At 37.5% G+C, this 27,098-nt stretch overlaps 1 protein-coding gene across 3 annotated transcripts in view; it reads left to right on the forward strand.

Annotated features, from left to right (window-relative positions):
• Positions 1-27,098, forward strand: part of Stag2 (STAG2 cohesin complex component) — a 138,448-nt gene that overhangs the window by 31,789 nt on the left and 79,561 nt on the right. For all 3 annotated transcript variants that reach the window (XM_059250391.1, XM_059250390.1, XM_059250392.1), the window contains exon 2: positions 24,422-24,561. In XM_059250391.1, coding sequence (XP_059106374.1) covers positions 24,518-24,561 — 44 coding nt within the window. In that variant the 5' untranslated portion in view covers positions 24,422-24,517. The remainder of the gene's footprint in view (positions 1-24,421; positions 24,562-27,098) is intronic.

A 27,098-nucleotide genomic window follows, 5' to 3' on the forward strand; every position in this document is an offset into this window, starting at 1 on the left:
TCAGCTTCTTGAGTGCTGGGATTAAAGGCATATACCACTACACCTGGTTTGCCATCTATTTCCTTTTAAATTTACTTCATAGTAAGTTGTAAGTTGCAGGCATTAGTGTACTTCATTCCTGAAGACTTCATCATTAAGGTCCTCCTTGGTTTATGTTTTTAAATTTAGAGGATTGTGGATTTTTAAAGATCCAACTACCAGTGCTTTTTTATAGAGGTGCTTAATATTTAAATTGAAATTGTAATTTTCTGCATTTGACAATTGTAATACTTTTGAAAGGAGCAGTTCCATGGGGGCTAGAGTAAAGATGGATTCATGGAACAGAGGTAGTTTTTATAATTATTAGAAAGGCAGCCAGGCAATGGGGTTTGGCATAGGGTAGGGGTTAGCTGGGTTGAGAGAATACCAGGAACTGATCCAGTAGCCAAAGTTTTAAATAGACCTTTAAAAATGGCAGCTGGGCATGATGGTACATTTTGTAATCCCAGAACTTGAGGGAAAGATGCAGGGGATTCGACGCCAGCGTGGCCTACATAGTGAGACCCTGCTGCAAAGAGAAAAAAGGTCATGAATTGAGAGGACCATGCAGTGGGGAGCGTTAGGGTGAGGGTAAGATGGTTCAAATGGGATTAGTATGTATTGCATGAACACACAGACATTCATTTTTATTTATTGTTGGGTGGCACCTGTGTGCCAAAGCAACTATGTGAAGGACAGAGTACAGTTTGTAGGACTTAATTCTTCCCTATCTCTGTGTGGGACATAGGAATTGAACTCAGGTCATCAGACTGGGCAACAAGAGCCTTTACCTGCTGAGCCATCTCCCAGCCCTATGAATTTTTCAAGAAATAAGAAAAAAAATAGAAATAAAAAATAAAAGTCTGATTTGCATTAGCCTTAAAAAAGAAAAAAAACTAAAAGTAAAGCTGGGGAAATATAGAAGATTGGAGCTTGAGTAAAAGGAGATGATTATGTTTAATAGACTGGAGAAGCACTTTACAATATACAGTTTACCTGGAATTATGAAATGAGCCTTGTAATTGAGTTTCATCAGTTCCAAACAGGTTACTGGGCATAGTGGCGTATGTTTTGGAGTCCCAGTTACCTCGGAAATTGAGACTGTTGAATGTCAATGGAGATTAGTGGTGTTAAAGTATATGTGCCTGAAGAGATTACCCAGTCTTTTTCTTTACTGTCAAATTCAATAATATACTCTTTAAAGTATTTACTTATTTGTGTGTGTATATGAATACATGTGCTGTGTGGAAGTCGGAGAACAACAGTGGGGTTTTTTTGAGACAGGGTCTCATTGTATAACTCTGGTTGTCCTGGAATTAGCTCTGTAGACCAGTCTGGACTGCAACTCAGAGATCCACCTGCCTCTCCTTCCCAAATGCTGAGATTAAAGGGACGCACCACCGCCGCCCAGCCAGCAAGGATTTATGAGAGTTGAGAGTTTGTTCTTACCTTCTACCCGGTTAAGGGTTGCTCTTGGTTTTGCTGTACTGCATACATTCTCCAACCTAGCTGGCTGGTGACCTTTCCAGCTCATTGTAGGAGTTATTGTAGGGATTATAGATGCATGCCACCACATCTGGCTTTTTATGTGGCTTCCAGGGATTGAATTCTGGTCATTAGGCTTTCTTTCATGGCTAGTGCTTTTACTTGCTGAGCCAACTCCTCAGCCCAGCAGTAAATAAACTCTTTTTTTTAAAAAAGAAAAAAACCGGATAACAGTTTTTCCAATTGAGTAAACTTTTAGGATCTTCTGGCAGAAACTGGTAGAAACTTAGTGTTCATGTAGAAAACATATTGGGCTAAGATCTGTTCCAGAGGGGAAGTTGCAAATTATATGGAATGAACTTCCGAGTTGTTCTGTTTTTGGGTTTTTGGTTTTTCGAGACAGGGTTTCTCTGTAGTTTGGGTGCCTGTCCTGGATCTCACTCTGTAGACCAGGCTGGCCTGGAACTTACAGAGATCCACTTGGCTCTGCCTCCTGAGTGCTGGGATTAAAGGCGTGTGCCACCACCGCCTGGTTCCGAGGTTTTTTTGTTTTGTTTTGTTGTTTTTTTGTTTTTGTTTTTTTTTTTTTTTTTTGAGACAAGGTCTTACTGTGTAGCCCTGGCTGGCCTACAGATGGCTATGTAGAACAGATTGGCCTCAGACTTGTGGCAGTCCTCCTTTTTCTGCTTCCTGGGTGCTGGGATTATATACATGTGCCACCACACACTTGGGTCTGACTGGAGATTTTCAGCCCAGAAAAAGCATATTTCTATCTTAAAGGAAGAAGAGAGGTTTACTGGAGAAGAAGAGAGGTTTACTGGCCATTGGTGGCTTGGTCTTTAGGAAACCTCTTAAGGACATTCTGGGGAAATGCATCATTGAGCTGTGGGTTCCTGGCATTTGAGTGAATAAGGTTCAGATGATTAAGTGGTCCAAGGCAGAAAGGGGGTAGTGTGTTTGCTTCTTTTCCTATTCATGCCTTCAGTGTCTCTAAAACTGGGTCATCCTATATATCATAGGTTGCTGATTCCATGACGTGCAGCACTTTTTCTTAATGTGAAAGTTGGATCTATTTGTAGTAGGGTAGGCTTCTTAACATTTTCCTACCTGTGACCCCTTTTTTACCTGACTCTGAGTATATAGGGAGTTGAGGTAGGTAGAAATATCAAATATTCACTAATAATAAATCATAAAAGAAACTTATTTGAATCATTTGTTGGGGAGGTATGCTGGAGAGATGGCTCACTGGTTAAGAGCACTTGCTGCTTTTGTACAGGACCTAGGGTTCCATCTCCAGTACCCACATGTCAGTTCACAGCTTTTTATAATCCCTGTTCTAGGGCAGTGGTTCTCAACCTTCCTAATGCCACGACCCTTTAATACAGTTCCTCATGTTGTGGTGACCCCCAACCATAAAATTATTTCATTGCTACTTTATAAGTTTGATTTTTCTACTGTTAAGAATCGTAATGTAAATATCTGGTATGCAGGACTGATATGCAGGACATCTAATATGTGAAGGAGTTGTGACCTACAGGTTGAGAACTCCTGTTCTAGAGGATTCCCTGGCCTCCGTTGCTACCAGGCACACATGTGATTCACGGATACATTCAGGCAAAACACTCAAACATAAAATAAAACTAAGTAAATCCTACCCCTAACCCACTTAGTTCTTATCATGTACCATTTATTAAAGAACATATCAAATTAGCATACTAATGGGGAGGATATGTTTATTTTTACATAAAGAATTGAATCTTGAGTTAATATTTGATATTTCAGGACAGAACATCTAGTTTTCTAAGTTGATCAGTTTTTTGATTTTGTAATCGTCAATACTGAGAGTGCCTGCTTGCATGAATACATAACACAAAGTGGTAGAATATGAAATAGTGAAATTTTAGAAATTGTTAGAAATTCTGTCCTAATCTCAAGGCAAAATTCATTTAAGTTTTTAAAATGAAAAGCCAGTTTTTAAAATTAAACATTGTAACACAGTGCAATCAAAATACATGCTAATTTGATACTTACATGCAGAGGAATTACAGTATGAAAATATTAAGTCTGTTTTCTATAATGAAAACATGTTTCTGTAAAAGTACAGACTGCATTTCATAAGGTGCAGTATCACATCTGACCTGAAGTGTTTCAAGTGCTTTGTTGATGTTGCATGGCATTAACTGCATGCACTGTGCAACATGAATGTTTTGTGTTGAAAAGCAAGGCTGCCATGAAGTCTTGTATTGCAGCATAAGCAAGTGCTGTCAACATTACACATTTGACTTTGAACTAACTTTTCATTATTAAGTGTTTGGAAACACTTTACTGTTGCCAACTTTGTCATGACCTCCACTTTCCTTTATGCAGCCCACAGTTTAGGAAGCTGTACTAGGGGGTTTGTGTATATTATAGATTGCCGAAATTTACAGATTTACAGAGTGAGTACCTGGATGTCGAGCCTGTGGCTATCTTTTTTGTTTTGTTTTGTTTTTGAGACAGGGTTTCTCAGTCTTGGCTATCTTGGAACTCACTTTGTAGATCAGGCTGGCCTCAAACTCACAGAGATCCACCTTCCTCTGCCTCCCAAGTTCTGGAATTAAAGGCATTTGCCAACACCACCCGGCTGCCTATGACAGCATTTAACAAGCATTTCATATAGTTCTTTTATATACTAGAAGTTGTGAGAATATCACTGTCTTAGTTAGGGTTTTATTGCTGTGAAGAGACACCATGACCATGGCAACTCTTACAAAGAAAACATTTAATTGGGGTGCTCGCTTACATTTTCAGAGGTTCAGTAGATTATCATCACGGCAGGGAGCATGGCAGTGTGCAGGCAGACATGGTGCTGTAGCTGAGAGTCCTACATCTTACAGGCAACAGGAAGTCAGCTGAGACACAGTGACACTAGGTGGTATCCTGAGCATAGGAAACCTCAAAGCTGGCCTCCACAGTTATACACTTCCTCCAACAAGGCCGTACCCACTCCAACAAAGCCACACCTCCTAATAGTGCCACTCCCTATAAAATTATGGGGGTCAGTTACAACCAAACTACTACAGTCCCCCTTTCAACTTTGGATGGAATTGAACTTAGGGCCTTGTGCATGTTAGGCAAGTGTTCTACTGTTGAGGTATATATACACCCAGGCCAAAGACAGCTGCTGTCTTATAGATAATAATTTTCCCTCCTTTGGTTTTTAAAGAGACCTACAGATTGGGAGAGTTACAGATCCAATTCAATAAGTATAATTATTGCTTTACAATAAAATTAATGATAAGATAGACCTGTTGAGGATTTTTTTCAAGATTTTTCTAGAGATCTTTTTGTATACACAATTTTAAGGAAACTTGCTTTTTTGAACTCATACAGTATAATTTTTATTGCATCCACTGAAGATGTAAGGTATTTCAGGGATTTCTGTGTGGTAGTTTTAGGTAGTTTACTTAAATACAACATAAGGAAATGGAACCCTTTATGGTTGAAAACTGAGTGATTCAGAGTATTTTATGAGTATAATCCCATTTATGTTTTGAACAGTTGTTAATGTGGATTAATTCAATAAGACAGGGATAAATTTGGGAGGAAAATGTGCAGAAAATGGTTTTAATCAAGGAACTTCACTCTTTTTTTCCCTTTTCCATCTCCTTTTTTCCTGCAAAACAACACCACCATCAAAAAAACCAAACATCCCCCAAAACTTTGATTGAAGGCCTTTGCTCTAGCCTGGGCTGGCTTTACACTCCACGATCCTCCTATATCATCCTCTGCTGGGATTGCAAGAAAGCACCACCACACCTGGGGAAAATTTTGTTTCTTACTATCTGTGTAGCTTTAAACACAGCTCTTAACCTTTTAAAATACAGCGTTGATCTTTGAACTTTTTAAAAATTGCATTTTATAGTTGGGCATGTACACTTTTAATCCCAGCATTTAGGAGGCAGAGGCAGGTGGATCTCTGAGTTGTAGGTACACCTAGTCTAAATAGTGAGTTCTAGGCTAGCTAAGGAAGGCTACACAGTAAGACTGTCTCAGAAAGTAAACTGTATTTAGTATGTGCGCATGTGCCCACAAGCATGCTGGTGTCATTGTGTATTTCTCTGTGTGTAGATCAGATTGAATTCAATTCAGGTTCTGCCCCTTCACCTGCTAAGCAATACAGAGTTCCAGTCAGGCCAGAGCTACTAGTGAGAACCTACCTCACCCCTCTGCCTTCCCACAAAAGCATACCAGTAATTGAAATTGTTGCAGTGTATTAAAGTGTCTGGAGCCGACCCAAATGCTCATGATGCATAAACTCATTTTATCAATGTGACTGTGTTTGGTCTCTGTGCAATATTTTTGTAGTGCTGAATATTTATCCTAGGACCTTGCCTCACCTAGCTAGGTAAGCCCTCTGACAGAGCTAAAGCCACAATTGTATGCAAGTTTGTTACATATGTAGATAGTGATGGTGACCACCATCTCATTATACAGGACCATTCCATCTTAAAGAAGATGATTTGTGATACTCATTTATTACACCATCTATCTACTTGTCTTCTTTATTTTGCCCTAGTCCCTTTTAGCCACTGTAATCTGTTCATAATTTGACATTTTCAGGATAGTCAGATAAGTGGAAATCATTCAGCAAACAATCTGAAGTGTGTTTTAAAATTTGGTATAATTCCCTTGAGATCTATTGAAATTACTATATTTCAGCAGTTTATTTCTTCCATATCTTAGATATATTCTTAGGTGTAACTGTACCATAGTTTAACATTCACTTGAAGTGGTCGAATTAGTTTTTAGGGGTTGTCATACATAACACATTCCTACACATTTACATAGATGACCAATGTGAGAAATGTATTCTGGAGGACAGAAGTCAAGATCAAGGTGTTGGGACAGTTGGTTCCTTCTCAATGCTGTGTTCATGCCTTCTCCCCTAGTTTTTGGCAGCTTGCTAGTATGCTTTGGTGTTCTAAGTTTATGGAAGCATCGCCTACTTCTCTGTATTCATTTTTTCTTTCTTTTTTTCCAAAGTGCTTGTTATTAATGTGACAGGACCTGCCTTTATTTTCATGTGGTGCTTTCTCTGTGTATCTAATTTTCCAATTTCCATTTAATAAGAACTATTACTGTTCATTGCTTTAAGGCTCACACTAATGACCTCATTTTAACTTAATAATTTTTATATCCCTCTCTTCCCCCCACTTCAAATGATTTCACATGCAGAAGTCCTTCTAGTTAGGACTTAAGACTCTGATTTATTTTGAAACAAAGTCTTGCTCTGTAACCTCTTCTGGCCTAGAATTTGAGATCCTCCTCCTTTCTCATAATCCCACCTAAGTGCTGACATTGTAGATTTGCACCAACATTCTTGTCCTCAACATAAGAATTTTTGTGGGATATAATTCAGCCTATTATAATTTCTTTCAGATTTTGGCTATTACATACATACAGTTTTGTATAGCAGTAGGTTTCCTTTCTTTGGATAAATGCTCTGGAGTAAGATTGCTGGTTGCTATGGTAAATGCATGCCCACTGTTTAAGGAAACTTCTAAGCTCCTTGCAAGAGTAACTACCAATTTATGTTTCCAACAGAAATATGTGGGGGGCAGTTTCTCTGTATCTTTGCTGGCTTTGATGTCACTTTTTAATTGTGTTAATTATGATAGGCATAGTGATAGTCTATCTTTAATTTGCATTTCTCTCTTCAATTTTAGCATGTTTAAACCATTTCTTTGCTAATCGTCTCGTACTTAAATTTTGATTATGTAATAATGCTTGATACTAAACTCAAGACTTCCAGCATACTAGAAAAACATTCTACCACTGAGCTACATTTCCAGCACAAAACTGATTCTTCATTGTATTACCATAATTATTTGTTTTCTCCTGTGGCATAAAGAAAATTTAGAAGAAGCGATTGTTAAAATTATAGTATGAGGCTCAATTTTTTCTGCTTTTTTCTCCTCCCTTTGTGTGTGTGTCTGTGTGCCAAGACCTTACATGTGCTACAGTCCTAGCTTTAATTTTCTCATTTTTTTGGTCTTAGAATTCATGCCCCCAAGAATAAAAAGTGTTGTGTTTAATGTCTTTTGATGTGTTAAGTGATTTCTCTGTGTTCTCATGTAAGAGCTAATGTGATACACATGATTAAGTAAAGTTCAGTTTTATTTGTTGAAAGAGAAATCTATTTTCCTATTTCAAAACTTTTTTTCAAGATTTATTTATTTATTTATTTACTTATTTATTTGTTATGTATACAGCATGTATGACTGCAGGTTAGAAGAGGGTACCAGATCTTACTACAGATGGTTGTGAGCCGCCATGTGGTTGCTGGGAATTGAGCTCAGGACCTCTGGAAGAACAGTCAGTGCTCTTAACCTCTGAGCCATCTCTCCAGCCCCTCAAAACTTTTAAAACTATACAGAAAAGTATATATAGAACTCTTCCATAGACTCTTCATCCTACAGTCATGTTATCATCCCTTGTGTCCTACAGGCCACTATAAAATATTTTTTTTCTTATTTCTCTTTTTGTTTTTTTTCTTTACAATTTTTATATGCATTGGTGTTTGACCTGCATGTCTTAGTGAGGGAGTCGGATCCCCTGGAACTTGAATTACAGACAGTTCTGAGCTGCTATGTGGATGCTGGGAATTGAACCCAGGTTCTCTAGAAGAGCACCCAGTGCTCTTAACCGCTGAGCGATTTCTCCAGCCCTATAAAATATTTCACATTCAATTCTTTTAGTGTTCCCAACTTCCCTTGCTTTCCTCCCCCCCTCCCCCCCAGACAGGGTTTCTCTGTGTAGCCCTGGCTGCCCTGGAACTTGCTCTGTAGACCAGGTTGGCCTCAAACTCAGAGATCCCTCCTGGTTCTTAACTCCTGAGTGCTAGGATTGAAGGTGTGTGCCACCACCACCCAGCCCTCCCTTAATTTCTTTAATTTGCCTCTTTTGGGTTGTGATACTTATCAAACCCAGGGCCTTGTAGCTCTAGGCAAGTTACACTACTGCTGATTTATATCTTAAATATTTAGCATTTGTTTTAAATTGCGTTTTTATTAATTGTATGTGTGGAAATGCTTGTATGCCCATGCATGCCATGGCCTTTGTTTGAAGTTAAGAGAACAATTTGCTGGACTAGGTTCTCCCCTTCCAACATGTTGGTCTTGGGGATCTGGATTGAACTCAGGTCTTTTGGCTTAGCAGGAGGTGCCTTACGTACTGAGCCATCTCATCAACCCCTTTAGAATTTAATTTAATTGAGATACTTCCATCCACACACACACATTGTTATTTCACAACCTTTTCCCATGTGAATGGTAGTATGTTTATAACACTGCTTTATGAAGACCTTGATAGTAAATGCTAGACTACGTAGGATGTTGATGTTTTTTTTAATGATATGTGGGTGGAACTCCTGAAAGTAGTCTTTTAGTATGGTACCACAGTTGAATCTACCAAACTAACTTTTGAATTATTTCACGATCTACAAGTTATGAACACTATGAAATACTAGATATTCTAGTAGCTAAGTTAAAAATGTGCATAGTAGTGAATAAATTCTTGTAGCTCTGTAAATTTTGGGAGAGAAATGTACAGATAAAGAGTTGCTAACATTTGTTGATTACCTTTTCATCTTTGTGACAAAATAATGTGACATAAACAATGGAAGAAAGATTGATTTTTTTTTTTTTTGCTATTTTCAAAATTTCAGCCCATAAGTGTAAGAAGGGCATAAAGAAGCCTAGCAACTCAGCTTACAGCAACCAGAAAGCAGCGGTAGAGAGAACGATGCTCTTTCTAGTGGGCTTCCTCCTTCCTCTTTTATTCCTACTGGATCTGTAGTGCATATGGTGCCTCCCACTTCAGGGTGGGCCTCCCCACTCCCTTAGTTAATTCTTTCTGGAATGCCCTTGCAGATACACCTGGAGACATGATTTGCTAATCTTCTTAACATTTTTCTGTCCAATCAAGTTGACAATCAAGATTAACATTCACAAAGTAGTAAATTGTTGTGGTTTGCCAAAGAAGGTTACATGAGATTAACCTGTGTGGAGACACAATCAAGCATATTCAAGAAAATGATATATAAGCAGCATATTTGGTGAATGTCAACAGAATAATTTATATGAAGCATCTGGAGAAGAAAAGCTCTTGTTTTTTATTTTAATTGAGAATTATTAATCAGGAGAGCTAAGCACAATCATTGATGGGTGGAGTAGGAAGACATTTATCATGATAAAAATCATTTTGAGTACCTTGACCAAAGTTAGAACTACAGACAGACTACAGTAAGACGAGAGATCCTTGCATATGAAGAATCCGCTTATGTATGGTTTTTTCCTAGTCTTGTTACCTTATTTAATAACTGTTTTTTTTGTGTGTGTATGCGCACACGCAACATTACAACACTTGTTTTGCTGTAGAAGAGTTTCTAATACAGGTGGTTCTTTTCCTGACCAATGACTTAGCAAACAAGTCATTGGTTCAACGGAGGATGTCACCATATCAGATAACTCAACTAAGAACCTTTCAGTGGTTGTAGTTTCAGTTTACTGCTGTATGCTTTTAGGTTAATTCAAAGCATAGGCACATTAGTTTTACTGCATATATATTTTAAATAGTGTCCTAAAATATTAAATGTTTGCTAAGTTGTTACTTTGCTTCCTGTCTTAGAATGCAGCTAGTCCTTTCGAGGATGATTTGCATGATGCTTTAATTGGTTTATTGTATTTATGGTGGCTTAGAAATAAGATAGCCTTTTGGTTTTAGATGTTCTAGGAAGGTTTTAAAAAGTCAAATCATCTTTGCTCTGAGATTGGGAGGTAGTTTGTTTGCATATACTAAAGTACATGATATATACTCATGGATATAGTTAGGCAGCGAAAATGCAGTGGGTTACAACACCAAATGTAGAGTTCCTGGTGAGGTTTAGAAGCAATAATCTAAGCACACACATATAATACTTTAATATCTTTTTAATGAATTAACCCTTTTTTGAACTTTATTTGTTAATGTCACTTTGAGACTGTCTTGCATAGTGTATTTACATTGTAAGGAAATACATTTTCAGAAAATTTTACATTTTGTAATCCATAGCTGAAAACTCATAAAATAACTTCCCTTTTCATTTTTCCTGTATCCTTGGTAACTACCACTCTACTTTCTGTTCTGTGGATTTTACTGCATTTTAATACCTTATGCATGGACTCATGCAGTATTTGTCTTTTTGTGACTGGCTCATTTCACATAACATAATGTCCTTAGGGTTCATTTGGTTGTATGTTATGTGACAATTCCCTTTTTAAAGATTTAATAGTAAAGAGTCTATTGTATTTATGTAGCACATTTTGTTTATCCATTCATCTGTGGAAGGACATTTGTGTTAATCTACCTCTTGAGTAATGCTAATAGTGTTACTATGAATGTGAGTGTGCAAATACTTATTCAGGCATCTGCTTTCTGCTTTATGTTTGTACTCAGAATTGAGATTAAAGAATAATATGATAGCTGTTTTCAGACACTCAGGAAGTTCTATACCTTTTTTTTTTTTAATAGATGTTACAACATTTTGCAGTCCCTGGAGCAGTGCAACGGGTTCTGATCTCTTCATATTTTTACTAATAAATGGTGTGTGTGTGTGTGTGTGTGTGTGTGTAAGTGCACACGTGCACATATATGGGGAGGGCAGAGGATAGCCTTAGGTGTTATTCTGCAAGGGCCCCCCTCTTTCAATCTTACACTGTCTTGGAGCTCCCCATGTTGTCTATGTTGACACACCAGGAAGCCCCTGCCATTGCTTCCCAGTCCTGAGATTATGGGTGCATACCAACATAACCAACTTACAAAACTTAGAAAATTTAGTATTGTTGTGCCACAACATGTGTATAAGGTCAGAGGAGACCTTTGTGGAGTTGGTTCTTTTTCCCCACCTTTAGGTGGGTTCTGGCCATAGAACTAGAGTTGTCGGGCTGGTACAAGCATCTAGCCACCCTCATGCCTAGCTAAAAAAATTGTTTGTTTGTGTGTGTGTGTGTGTGTGTATGTAAAATGTGTATGTTGCTGGTACCCACAGAGGCTAGAAGGTGTTGGGTATCCTGGAACTGGAGTTAGAAACTGTTGTAAGCCACCTAATGTGGGTGCTGGGAACTGATCCCAGGTTCTCTGCAAGAGCAGCAAGTAGTTTAATCCTTGACCTTTCTCTGCAGACCCATGCACAGCCTTTTTATGTGGGTTCTGGAAATTGAGCTCAGATCCTCACACTTGTGCAGATACTGACTGAGCTATCTCCCCAGCCCTTGTTTTTAAATAGTAGCTGTCCTAATTGGTTTGAAATTATCCTTCATTCTAGTCTTTTTTATTTGATGATTAGTGATGTTCAGCAACTTTGCTTATACTGGTGGCCTTATTATCTTTTTAGAAATACCTATTCAGAGAAGTGTACCAAATTTTAAAACTTGAGTCCTGTTTTGTATTATTAAGTAGTAGGATTCTTTATATATATAGGTAATATCTTCTGGATATTACCCCTTTATCAAATACATGATTTGTACATAATTTCTTCTATAGATGGGCTTTTCACTCTGATTGCACAAAAGTTTTAGTTTTAAAAAAGTCCTTGTTGCCTAATTTCTCTTTTGTTGGCTTTACTTTAGCATCATTAAAAAAAAACTTGCAAATTATAATGTCATGAAACATTCCCTCTTTTCTAGAAGAAATTTTACATTTTAGGTCTCATAGATGTTCAATCCATTTTGAGTTAGTTATTGAATGACTAAGTGTCCAACTAGGTTCTTTTGCATATGATTCTTGGTTCCCAAGCACCATTTGTTGACTCCCTTCCTTTTGTGGAAGATAATTTGATGACATGTATATTAGCAACGTTTATTTTTAGGCTCTAGATTGTAGTCCACTGATTTCTTTTTCTGTCTTTGTGTCAGTACTGCACAGTTTTGGTTACTGTTGTACAGTATATAAATAGAGTGTTTGGTAGATTATTTTTGAAACAAGGTCTCAACTATGTATCCCTGGCTGTTCTGGGACTCTCTTGATCACACTGACATCAAACTTACAGGGCTCTGCCTGCCTCAGCTTCAGAGTGTTGTGATTAGTGGTATGCACCCAGATGGTAGCATATTTTGAAATCAAGCAGTATGAGCTGCATAACTTTAAAAATTGGTTTGGTTTCTGGGGCAATTTTAATTCTGTGTGAATTTTAGGAAGAATATTTGTCTTTGTGGAAAAAAAAAACCCTGTTGTTCTGATTTTGATAAGAATTGTATCTGAGCCGTGTAGGGGGTGGGGTGGCTCATAGCTTTAATCCCAACACTTTCAGAGGCAGAAGCAGGCAGATCTCTGAGTTTGAGGCCAGCCTAGTCTACATGGTAAATTCTAGGACAGCCAGGGCGCTTACACATAGAAGCCCTGTCTCTAAAAACCAGCAGCAACAACAGAACCAACCAACCAAACAAACAAAAAAATTGCATTTTATCTGTTGGCCCCATTAAGTATTATAAATATAATCTTAATTTTTCAAACCATTAATATGGTGTCTTTCTCTTTGTGTTTTTAACTTCTTTCAGCAGTATGTCATTTTCATCATACAAGTCTTTTGTCTCTGTAGTTTTTATTCATAAATATTTTATTCTTTTGATGTTACTGAAGATGGAATTTATTAATTTCTGCTTTGGGTTGTTCATTGATAGTGTATAGAAGTAAAGGGAACTGTTTTGATTTTTTTATCTTGAACTTTTCTGAATTCGAACTTTTTGTGTTTTTATGTGTGGAAAATTTGGGGTCTTCTATAATATAAGATCATGTCATTTGGGAACAAAGATAGTTTTACTTTTCTGATTCACAAGATTTTTATTTTTCTTGCCCATTTACTTTGACTGTCACTTTCAGTAATACTGTGTTGAATATAAGTGCCAAGAGTGAATATCTTTGGCTTATTATGATCTTAAAGAAAGCTGTCAGTCCTTTGCTATTGTGCATGGTGTTAGCTGGGAGCGCCTCCTGAATTTCCTTATAGCCTACTTGGTTGAGGGTTTCCCCCCACAGCAAACCTTTATGGAACCTTGACAAATACTTTTTGTCCGTTAATATGAACATGTGGTTTTTGTTATTGTCACATTAATTTTGCTTTTACACACTAATAGTTTTAGGAAATCAAACACATTCTTGTAAAAATCAAATAACTAGAGATGTACAAATAACTAGTTCCCTTTGCGCTTCCACCCCTCTTCTTTCTCCTAGTTTCTTGCTAGTTTCATGTGTTAACTTCTGGTAATTTTTCCTATTTACCAATTCAATATATTTGTGTATGTGCAACCAGTATTACATTCTAAGAGTAAATCCTCACTTGTTACGGTGTTACAATAACCCTTTTTGAGTATAATAATCCTGCTGTTGAACTCTGATTTGCTAGTTAGTTATTTTTAGACTTTCACATTGATATTTATTAAGGGAGTTCATAGCATTTTCTTGCTTTCTTTCTGGCTTAAGTTATTTAAAAAATGTTATTGTAAGTTGTGGTTAGAGAGGTGATGGTTCAGTGGTTAGTGAATAGCACTGGCTGCTCTTGCAGAGGGCTTGGGTTTGGTTCCCAGCACCCACATGGTGGCTCACAACCATCTCTGACTCTGCTTCCAGGGCATCTGATGCTCTCTTCTGACCTTCACAGGCTCCTGCATGCGTATGGTACACATACATACATTCAGGCGAAACATCCATATGTTTAGAATAAAATTCAAAAATAATTGTAAACTAGGCATAGTAGTACATGCATTTCATCTCAGCACACAGGAAGCAGAGGCACATCTCTTAGTTAAAGGACAGTCTCTACATAGTGAAACTCTGTCACATACCCCCAAGTAAATAAAAATGAAACCCAAAATTAAAAGCCTAAAATTTTCTCTTATTTTCTGTAAGGTGGTTTTACATATTCACTTTATTGTCTTTTAACATACTCAGCCATATCTCAGTTATAATGGTATCTCCATCTTTATGCATATTTTAAGATACATTTAATATTACTTTTTGATACCTTGAATGAATAACTGGCAGCTTCTTTTTGTTACTGAAAATAGATTTTTTTCATACCATATATTCTGATTACAGTTTCCCCACCCCTAACTCCTCCCAAAATCCTTCCCACCTTTCCGCTCACCCAAATCTACACCCTTTCTTTCTCACTCTCATTAGAAAACAAACAGGCCTCTAACATAGTAATAAAATATGATAAAAGCAAACTAGACTAGGACAAAACAAACTAACAAAAACAGAAAAAAAAAACAAAGAAAAAATATAAGAAGCACATACAGATGCTGAGACACACACACATTTGTGCACACAGAAATCCCATAAAAACCAAAAGCAGAAACCATAATATGAAAGTAAGACTTGTAAGGTTTAAAAAAAAAAGCTCAGACAAAGCATTATGAGACAGAACCCTCAAAAATACCATCGAGTTGTTTTGTCTTGGCCATCTACTGCTGGGCATGTATGGTGTCTTTCCTTAAGAGTAGTTTAAATACCCAATGAGATTCTACTGGAGAAAACTAATTTTTCTATTGAGAGTGGATGTCAATTGGAGATAGCGTCTGGGTTAGGGGTGGTAGCTTGTGCCTACTTCGCCTCTCAGTGCTGGGACCTCATCTGGCATAGAACTGTGCAGGCCCTATGCATGCTTTCCATGAGTCACTGTGAGTTCATATGGTCATCAGTCCTGTTGTATCTAGAAGACCTTGTTTCCTTGGTGTCCTCCATCCCCACTGGCTCTTAAAATCTTTCTGCCTCCACTTCTGCAGAGTTCCCTGAGCCCTGAGGGGAGGGAGGGATTTGATGGAGACATTCCATTTAGGACTTAGTGTTCCAAAGTCTCTCATTTTCTGCACATTGTCCAATTGTGGGTTCTGTTTGTTCCCATTTACTGCAAGAGGAAGCATCTCTCAGTATAGTAGAATGTCATTTCATTGCTATGTTCCTTTAGCAGAACATTAGTACTATTTGGTTTTCCCCTAGGTGCATGGCCTATCTGGTCTCAGGTTCTTGGCCACCGAACAGTGTTGGGCATGGGTTTCATCTCATGGGGCAGGCTTTAAATCCAATAAGACAGTGGTTCCAATCAGATAGAGGTTGGTTAATTCCACAACAAGCCTTGTGCCACTATTGCACCGGCCCATCTGTTCTTAAAGATTTATTTTTATTTCATATGCATTAGTATTTTGCCTGCATGTATGTCTGTATGAAGGCATCAGATACTGCCAGGAGGGTGCTGGGAATTGAACCCCAGGTCATTTGGAAGAGCAGTCAGTGCTCTTAACCACTGAGCCATCTCTCCAGCCCCAGCGCTAGCGTATCTTGCAGGCGGGTCACCACTGTAATCGAAGGGTGACTGGGTTAGTGTTTACCTGTCTCCTCTGACAGCAGAAGTTCAGTACCACGGACACTTAGTAGGTGGGAAGGCTCTAGGAAGGCACCAGCTTGACATGTGTTCAATGAGTTATGTAGATGCTGTTTTCAACAATAGGGCCTTATTCTTAGTTTGTGGAGAGAATCCAATAGCCTTGGCAATTGCCTGGGCTGTTTGGGGCTTTCCATGGGGCCCCCTTGGTCAATTCCTGGCTCTGGAGGTTTCATTTGGCGAGCTGTCTAAATGGGGCTTTGTCTCCCCTGTTATTTGGTGATTCCATTTAGATGATATACATATATATCTTAAGAAGCTTCTACTGTATTAGGTTTCTGTACAACCTCTCATGGCCCTCAGTTTTTAGCTTCTTCTTGGGGTGTTAGGGATTGAATCTATGGGCTTGTATATGCTAGGTAATTGGCCTGGAAGCCTTTGATGGAATCTATTGGGAGTAGGTAAAATCAATGTTTTTGTTTCTTTCTTTTTTTTTCTTTCTTTTTTTTCTTTTTTCTTTTCTTTTTTTTTTTTTGTTTTGTTTTGTTTTGTTTTTCGAGACAGGGTTTCTCTGTGTAGCTTTGCGCCTTTCCTGGAACTCACTTTAGAGACCAGGCTGGCCTCGAACTCACAGAGATCCGCCTGCCTCTGCCTCCCGAGTGCTGGGATTAAAGGCGTGCGCCACCACCGCCCGGCATATTTTGCTTTTTAAACTTAGTTAATTTAAATATGTATCACATTAACATCATCTCCAACATGCTAGGACATTCTAAATAAACTACTACAAGTGTGTATTATAGTGGGTATCGGCATTTCAATTAGCTAGGATAATGGATATCTACAGATATAAACATCAAATTTGAAACAAGGTATTTCAAAGTGAAATGTTAACCCTAATAAAGGATATACAGTATTATTCAAGCAGAACATGGCATTGCTAGACTACTTATTTCATGCTGGACACTACTTGTTCAACAGAAAATTTCAGGTAACAGCAGATCCAATGGCAAAGTAGATGAAGACAAAATAATCTTACCTAGATTTCAAGCAAAATCTAAATTCTGATTTCACGGAATATTTGCAGTATAAAGGAGAGAATGAAAATTATGGTATTTAGTGAGGTAAAATCCAGAATTAGGAAGACAAAATAACATAGTCTCTCTCATATGCATTCTCATGGTTTTAATTTATACATATGTGTATGTGTAGGTGTGGACAGGTCATATACTGAGGGAGAGGATGAAGTTTCAAGGAAGTGGAAGGTTTAATAGAAAACACGTGACACAAAAGGTGAAAGAAAGCAGAGTACTGAAAGTGGAAGGGTACAGACAAGGGATCGGAGGAGATGGATTGCCAAGAACAAAGTCTGTACAAAAATGGCACAATGAGGCCCATTACTTTGTATGCTAATTAAGAAACAAAAACAAAACAAAAACAAAAAAAAAGCAAAATATATCTGATGTTTTAGTGAGGTTTCTGATATTATAACAAAATGGTCAAGTATTTGACTTCTAAAGAGAAAAATTCCATTTTTGTTAATGGTTTTAGGGTTGTCTATGATGGTTTAGTGCTGTTACTTTTGGCTTGTGCTGAAGTAGCACATCATAATGGTAACATGACAGAGTAACCACTTACCTCAACATGAGCCTAAAGGCAGAGTGCCAGGAGAGTGGTTTATTTTGCACATAAAGTGGTTTATTTTGCACATTGAATTTATTGTCTTTTAATTTACATCCCCTTTGATGACCACTCCCTCAGTGACCTAAAGACCTGGTAATAAGACTTATTTCTTACTACCAAGCCTTTAGCACATGGACCTTTGGGGGACATTTGAGATCCAGGCTATAACAAAACAGTGATGAATAGGCATTGACTTTTTTTTCACAATTATTAGCTGTTGATAAATTATTCTTTTTCTCTTTTTTTTGAAGCAGAGTTTCAATATGTAGCCCTGGCTGGCCTGCAACTTGCTATGTAGACCAGGCTAGCTTTGCACTCACAAAGATCTGCCTGCCTCTACCTTCCTAGTGCTGAAATAAAAGGCATGTGCAGTATACTAGGCTTGCCCCGAGAAAGTATTTTAAGGTGATAATATATGATGAAACTAATATTTTGCTTGTGTTATTTTTTTATTAGAACCATATGATTTCTAGTTCACTGTAGTTTCTTAGAGCAAACTGGGGAATTAACAGACTTAAAATTAAATAACAGATTAAAGCTTTTAAGTTTGACCAACTTCAAAGATACATGGAAACTGTTTTGTGTGGTTCATATGCAGGGCTCCAGTTTCTGAGATGGGGAGATAAAACAAGTATATATCAGACAGTGCATAATCCTTGGAGGAATCAGCAGCTGTTTACAGTTGAGTATAAACTCAGAGTACTGGGTCTTTAGGAATAAGTTAGACATTTTGTCTTGTTGAACCCCTGTCTCTTACTCCCTTAGTTAAACACAAACCAAATAGTACTTAATTCTTACTAAAGTTCACAGTTACATACATGTTTCCAGTTCTGTATGGCTTTATTTAGTTTCTGTATAGCCATACTGTATCTATGTAAATTGCCTCAATTATTCCTTCCCTTCCTTCTGAAAAAAAAAGCTATTCTTTAAAGACTATTATATTGTATTTATGTGCACCATATGCATGCCTGATTCTGGTAGAGACCAGAAGGGAACTGGAGGTACAATTAATTGTGAACTTCCTGACATTGGTGCTAGGAACGAAACCCAGGTTCTTGGCAAGAGCAAGTTCTCTTAACTGCTGAATCATTTCTCCAGCTCCATAAAAGTTAGTTTTGAAGTCTTGAGACCTTTAGTGTGTTTAGTTTATCTACTTAATTATTTTAGAAAGGCCTTTTTCTTTTGGAGTCTTAACTTCCTTGTTACTACTTTTAAAGATTGTAAGTGTAGATACGGGGTTTATTCTTGAGTTAGGAAATGTCATTGATTCTTTGTAGATTTCTTTAAAGTATATCTTCTCCAGATTACCTGTTTCTGCACTCTGGATCATGAGTTACCCTTATGGATTCATTAGGATTGATCCACTTTGTAGAAAAGAAAGTACATTTGCAAATAATGTATGTAGTAGCTACAATGTGTTATCAAGAAACTTCTAGATTCAGAATTTACTACTGGTCAGAGTACATACTATCATTGCATAATTTGTCATTCTTTGCAGTCTTATTTACTCAGAAGAATTTGGCACAAATTAGGGAGCCTGCTAGAAGGAAGAAAAATATTTTGAAATGAATAAAATTTAAAGGTCATTAATCATTAATCATCAAATTGGCAGTACATTTTTTCTCCTTTTAAAGGTATGTATTTGTATCTAATTTAAATGGTTAGCTTTTCGTTTCTTACCCCGTATATGCAAAGCTGCCATATGACATTTAACATAGAATTGATGGTAACTTTCCTGTTTTAATCAACATCAGATTAACTGACAGACTTCAGAATATAGCTAGGCTAATATAAAGGAAACCAACCTTTGCTCCTGTTAGTCTTCTGTAAGGAAGTTTCTGTTCTGGACTGGAGATAACAACTTAGTGGAGTGCTTGTCTGTCATGTCCAATGCCCTAGGTTAAATCTCTAGCACCACCACAAGAGAAGTTTCTATTCCCTGCTAATCTACACTTGGCAAATATAAGAAAGAAAAGTTGATGATAGGAATCAGTTCTTATGTGCTTAACTTTTTATGATTATGGGCCTGAAGTTAGAATGAATCAGATTTCAGCAACATAGTCTTGTAATTCTTCAGCTTTAAAAAATTTCCACTGGCTATATATCCAGATGGCCTTAAACTTGTGTTCTTTCTTCTTCTGCTTTAGTCCCTCTGGTACTAGGATGACAGGCTATGCCACTGTGTATGGACCTTGTAGAAATTTTGATAGATACAGTTCTCTGTGGGCTCCCTTCAAGGCCAAAAACCAATTCTCTTTCACAATTTAACTCTTCTTGTACTAACAATAAGACTGTAAGTTAAAAGTTGAAAAACCACTCACATGTTGGTCACTCTGATATGTTAGCTCCTTTTGCTTTTTCTTTCTTTTTCGTATTTCCTGTTTTTTTTCTCTTGTTAGTATTACATGCAGTTTATAGTGTATAGTTTTTAAATGTATCAAATTTTATCTACATTGATACAAAGTCGTAAGTAGTTTCATTGTGTGAATGTTTCATTACTTACAGTCACTAATCCATGGTTGGACATGTAAGTAATTTGTAATTTTGAGTGCTTGTGTTATAATGTCAGTGGCATTTGGGAAGAGTGTATGCATAGCTTAGATAATGATATTAGTGAGTAGAAGACTGTGGCTTCAGGGAGGAGCACTAAGATAAGATGTCGACATTGTGTGCATGAACTTGCAGTTTCAGCTGCTGAATTAACACATCAGCTGCTTAGGTATTCTTTACCATATTTCCCAGTAATCTGTGGATTCCGAGTGACTGTGTTAGTCCTGTGTCTCTTCACTCTATTTGGACCGCTTGGGATTGAATTAAAAGTCATTTCAAACAATTATTCTACAAGGATAATTAAACTTACTCCGATTTTTTTTTTAAACAGTGTCACACAATAGCAGTTTGTTTTTTTTTTTGTGTTTTTTTTTGTGGGTTTTTTTTTTTTTTGCTTGCTTCAGTTTGGTCGTACAATTGAAGTGAATTTTACAAATCCGTTTCTGTAGTTGAAGATGTAATTATTTATTTATCTGTGTTGATTTATTTCAGGAATTAGTTTCTTCATGTGCACAGAACTGGAAGTCCTCCTCCCCTCCCCCCACTCTGCCATGTCTGTTTGTCTGTGGTGCTGCAGATGGACTACAAGTACCCTGTTGTGTAGTGCAAACCAGCCCCAGAAGATGTTTTTGTCATTAAATTTAACTTATAATCTAAACTGGAATAACAACCCATAAATGTACACTAAATATAGATGCAGAAGCTAGTTGCTGCTGATGGCCCTTCCATGGAAAATAGTCACGGAGACGACGTAATGCACACTTCATGTCTGTGCTCTGTCTTCCCCAAGTGTTGGGATACTATGTCTTTATAGGAGTTACAGAGAATCTCTATATGTGATTAAGACCTCAAACTTTTTCTTTGATATTGGGTGAGAGCTCCACCTTGTGATCTTTGAGCATATATATTTTTTTAAATTAATAACCTACAGTAGTCCAGAAATGATTGGCCTTTTAATCTCTTATACTCTTATTTAAGTATTACATGTTCTTAATTCTAATGGAATCAAGCATATTTAAAGACATTTTTGGTGGAGAGGCAATGTAGTGGAGACTGAGCAGAACACTGTGCACTTGCTAGGCAAATGTTCTGCTATATCCCCAGACCTCTTTCTTAGTTTTTATTTTAAGACAGGGTCTCACTAAGTTGTCAAGTCTGGGGTGCCCTTGGACTTGGGATCCTCCTGCCTTGTGCATCTGAGTACTGGGATTACAGACCTATGCCACCAGACTTCGATGAAGACATTATTTAGTAAATTTTGTAATCTGTCTTTGGGAAAAGCAAGTTGTATTTACATGCAGGTGTAGACATTTAAAATAAAAAAGAAATGTTCTCAACTTTTTGCTTTTTGAAACTTTGATTTCTGAAAACATTCCCACTGGCAACTGTACCCACCTGTGTTCTCTTCTAAATCCCAAAGCAACTTTGTCATGTTTATTAAGTTAGCTAATAAGTTAACCAGATGATTAAAAATAGCAAAAACTCCTGGGCATGATGACTCACAACTTTAGTCCCAGCCCTTGGGAAGTAGGAGCAGGTGCATCTATGAGTTCTTGCAGGATAGCCAGGGATATATAGAGTGAGACCCTGTCTCATATATGTATATCACAACATTTCCAAAATATATGGAATTTGGCATTTTTAGGTTTAAAAGGTATATGCTTTCTTATAGAAATCAATGTTTTCCAATTTCTTGTATAGGTAGTTCCATAGGAAAGATCATTGTTCTGTTCACCTCTATCATTGAACAATAACTCTGGCCCCACAGTGTTTGTTGTGAAGTGCTCAGAGATGTAGTGACAGCATAGATGGCTACTTACTATGTATTTTTGAAATCATACTACCCTAATGTCCTGAAGTGTTGGTTGAGAATTTGTCTGTGCCTTTACAATTCCTTTAAAATATAATATACTTTTTCTTTTTAAACATTATCTAGGATATTAGAAGACAAAGATATATTCTATATGTGATTACAGACTATTAGACAGTTATGTAGGTACAGTAATAAAAGCTTGGTTAACACTTAATGGTCTTGGAGGGGAACAGTAGTTTAGGGCATAAGGGAGACCACACTAATAGTAGGTATAATTTAAGATTTTACAATATGAGGACCTTTCAGATAGAAGGTAAACTCAATGATTTTTGCACTGTGAATTTGTTATATTGCTGTCCACAGAATGTTCTTTTTCTTTTCTGGGACAGAATTTCAGGTAGGCAAGTTAATCTTGAACTCTATTTAGCCAAAGATGACCTTGAACTTCTGATCTTGCCTCCACTCCCAAGTTCTGTGGTTACAGGCACACAGCACCATTCATGCTACATAAATACTTCTTGTAAAGATTTTTTTTTAAATTTTACCCTGACAATAGTGTAAGCTAGGAAATAGTGTTTTGAACACATATTTAGCAATTGATGTTTGTTATGAAGTTGATAAATTGATGGGGAAATTGTTTGCTCCTTTTCTTATGTCTTATTGTCTTTTCTCTTCTTACCCTTTTCTTTCTGTCTGTGGACATAGAACTCACTGTGTAGCCTAGACTATCCTGGAACTACAATATCCCTTGCCTTTGCCTTGAATTATAGGTGTGTAGCATCACACCTAGCTTTTTTCCCCTTGAGTCTATTTTACTGGAAAAGGTCATTGGAATTTCACCAGTATGGTATATTTGAGCATTTATAAGATATATTTAGCTCTACCTACTTTAAAATTATTTTTATTATTACATCTATTTACAAGTATGTGTGTGTAGGACTATGTGGGGGTTGGTATGAGCATGCATGTCTTGGCGCATATGTGGAGGTAGTTGGACAGTGTGAGGTGGTCAGTTTTATCTTTCCACCACATGTGTCCCAGGGATTGAATTCAGATCATCAGGTTTGGTGGGAGGTGCTTTTACCTACTGAATCATCTCACAGGCCCTCATCTACTTTAGGTGACCACCAAGTAGGTTCTCTCGTAAAGACAAAATCAAAACCAAATCATAAGACTGAAAGCTATAAAAGATCAAGTATGGTGTATATCTATAATCTTAGTACTTGGGAAATGAGTCAGGAGGATCAGGAGTTCATGGTCATCCTCAGCTACTTGGGGAGTTTGAAACTAGTATAGGATATATGAGGTACTGTCTCAAAACCAACCAACCAACCAACCAACCAACCAACCAACCAACCAAGCTGTAAATGAAGTATGGTTAGGCTAGATAGCTCAGCAGGTAAAAGCACTTGATGTTCAAACCTGACAACCTGGGTTTGATCTCTGGAACCTACATAAATATGGGAGGAGTCAGCACCACAGAGAAGTCCTCTGAACTCAACATGTGACACATACTCATATATGCACAATAATAATAAGTAATAGAGATTTTACATTTTTAGAGTAAGACATTCAGACATTAGCTTTAGCCTGTTGCCCCACCACCCTACCCTTTTGTTATGTACCAGTCATTTCATAGCAGATTATTCTTTCATTTAGGAGATGGACCTGTGGCCTTCAAACCTAGAAAGTAATTCCTTTCTCATGCACTTGGTTACAAGTGTCATCCTTTTTGTTTGAGATACATTCTTGGTATGTACACTAGGCTGGCCTCAAACTCATGACTGCTGGGGGTATAGGTGAATACCACCATAGCTAGCTATAAGTAACATTCTCTCTTTTTTTCCTCTTTTTGTTTTTTGAGACAGGGTTTCTCTGTGTAGCCCTAGCTGTCCTGGAATTCACTCTGTAGACCAGGCTGGTCTTGAACTCACAGAGATCTGCCTGGCTCTGCCTCCCGAGTGCTGGGATTAAAGGCATGTGCCACTGCTGCCTGGCATAAATTTGTATGTATATGAGCAGATTAATGGAGAGGGGGGGGAGCGAGAGCGAGCGAGCAAGCATGAACAAGCCTGAGGCTAGAGAGTCATGAAATATTTTAAAGAAAACTATGTATGGCACAAACCTCTCTATTATGTTATTACTGTAGTTCTGGTAAGAGATCTTTTTGGTTTTTCGAGACAGGGTTTCTCTGTGTAACTTTGCGCCTTCCCTGGAACTCACTTGGTAGCCCAGGCTGGCCTCGAACTCACAGAGATCCGCCTGGCTCTGCCTCCCGAGGGCTGGGATTAAAGGCGTGCGCCACCACCACCCGGCTTGGTAAGAGATCTTAATATCCAGCCAAATGGAAGAGAACAAAATACAAAAAATACTTATTTACTAAAACACATTGAGACACTGGGGACTTTAGTTGTTGACTATGGATATTTCTTGATGTTTGTGGTGTATTTATAATGAATATTTTCTCCTCTTTAAAGGAAACATCTTTCTTAGAGGAAGCACACTGTCATTTTACTCATATAAATATATGAATATATTTCTGACATTGGGGTGTTCCAGAAGATGATAAAGAAATGATAGCAGCTCCAGAAATACCAACTGATTTTAATCTACTACAGTAAGTACATTATATTGTAATAACATTTAAATATGTTTTTCCCCACAAAATTGGTACGGTAATTTTGATTAAATTGCTTCTCCTGAGATCTTATAGTTATCATGTATGGTTTGAAATTTTTTTTTAATCATTACTCATTAAACTTTTTTAGTACTTCTGTAATACTTTGAATCTATTTTTAAAATTTACATATGGTACAATACTATTATTTTACAAATATTTATTTTATTTTCAGTTATGTGTATGTGCATTTGTCTGTATGTGGGTATGTGCATGTACATGCAGTTGCCTGTCAAAGCCAGAAGAGAGCTGGAGTTACTAGGAAGTGAACACTGCAAGAGCACTATATGCTTTTAACTACTGAGCAATCTCTCCAGCCTCTACTATAATTTTTTGATGTGCAGTTCTGAGTCCATTGTTGGTATTGCAGTATGCCTTAGTTACTGTCCTGTGCTGTGGAGAGACACCATAACTATTATGAAAGAGACACCATGACTCTTAGGAAAGAAACATTTAATTGGGGGCTTGCAGTTTAGATGATAAGTCCATGATCATCATGGTGGGAAGCAGACTGGCATGGTGCTATAGCAGTAGCTGAGAACTTTACATTTCTGATCTGCAGGCAGCAAGCAGCGAGAGGAGATACCGCTCCTGGTGTGGGCTTTTGAAACCTCAAAGCCCATCCCTCAATGACACGCCTCCTTCAATTAAGCTACATTTCCTAAACCTTCTAAAATAATGTCAGTAACTGGGCACCAAGCATATGAGCCTATGGGGGCCATTCTCATTCAAACCACCACATAGTATTAGTTGTTTTGAGAGAGAATATCAATATTATCAAAATGTTGTCTTTTGTTAGTAAGGAATAATACCATATAGTCATATTTAAGTTGCCATATCAAGTTTTGTTTTTAAATCAAATGAGGGTAAGACATCTCAATCATTTGTTACAGAAACAAGTTATATGCATATTGGTCTAAAAAAGATGTTTGAATACTTGACCACTCAGCCACCCACCTTTCCATTTCCCTATCTTGTCTTTAATGTTACCTACATTCTTGAGGCTGAAGAGATGCCTAATGGGTAAGAGGACTTGTTGCTTGCAGAGCCTCCAGGTTCAGTTCCCAGCACTCATATGGTCACTTACAACTATCTAACTCTGGTTCCAGGGACACCTTCTTTGGGCACCAGGCATGCACACGGTGCACAGGCATATATACATGCATATAAAAGCACTAATACGTATAAAATAGACATATAAAAATCACTACCTATACCTTTAGTCTGCTTTTATTGTAATTATCCTTTGCTTTATTTACTTTTTTGGTGGGGAATGATAGCTCTTGCAGTATTTCCTTTTTGCTAGGAGTAAAGTGTATGCCACCATGCCTGGATAGCAAGTTCAAGGCAAGCCTGAGCTATATAATGAGATCTAGGTCTCTCTGGGCTATACAGTGAGACCCTGTCTCCTGTTTCTGTAGGAGTCATATATGTACATAGATGTAGATGTGGGTGTGTGAGTGGTTTTTTGATAAAGGGTCTCACTGTGTAGCCCTGGCTGACCTATAACTCAATGGAGAGAGATTTGTTCACCTCTGCCTTGAAAGTGTTGGGTTTAAAGGTGCACACCAACATGCCTATGGATAGTAGCTGATTTTATATAGAGCAATGGTTCCATGAGGTGTCTGAATTAAAAGTGAGCCTTTAAATTGCCCATAGATCTGCTTGGCTGTGTTTTACATAAACACAATTTCCTTTTAAATCCTGTTAGATTCTTTATGAGAGTTGATTTAGTAGAAATGTTTGGATAAAAATTTTGACTATAGTAGGTAGATACCATTGTACATGGGAGCCAGTTTCTACCTTTGTTAGTATGTAGCTTTTTATATTTTTAATAATTTTTGTTTGGTGGAGATTATGAGCCTATTGGGGTTTTGCTAATAGTATGACTTTTCCTTGAGGTTCTGGGATTAAACACAGGACCTTATGCATACTATTGTCTACTATTGAGTTATATCTGTAGTCTTCAAAATTACGTTTTTGTTTTGAGACACAGTTTCATGTAGGGTAGGCTAGCATCAAATTTACTATGTAGCCTAGAATGACCTTGAACTCCTGAAACTCCTATCTTCTCAAGTTCTTTGGTTGCAGTCATATACTACCATGCTCATTTTTATGCATTTCTAGGCATTAAACCTAGGGCATGCTGGACAAGTATCCTGCTAACTGAGTCATATCTTCAGCCCAAACTGTGATATTTTAATCACAGTGTATATTGGCTATACTTTAAGGTTTCTATGGAAAAATAGCATCTTTAGTGAGACATATTCCAAGTCTTGAATTCTTTTTTGTTAAAGGAGTTACTAAGCCAGGTTTAGTGCTTCGTACCTGTGATCCCAGCACTCATGAAGTGGAGGCAAGAAGATTGAGAGTTTGAGATAATACTGGGCTACATAATGAGGGCTTGCTTACAAAAATAAAGCAATCCCCCAATAGCAAATTCTTGTTAAAGATGTATAGGACAGTGTAAGGAATTA

This window comes from Peromyscus eremicus, chromosome X (assembly GCF_949786415.1).
Source record: "Peromyscus eremicus chromosome X, PerEre_H2_v1, whole genome shotgun sequence".
In the NCBI taxonomy this organism is placed as follows: Eukaryota; Metazoa; Chordata; class Mammalia; order Rodentia; family Cricetidae; genus Peromyscus; species Peromyscus eremicus.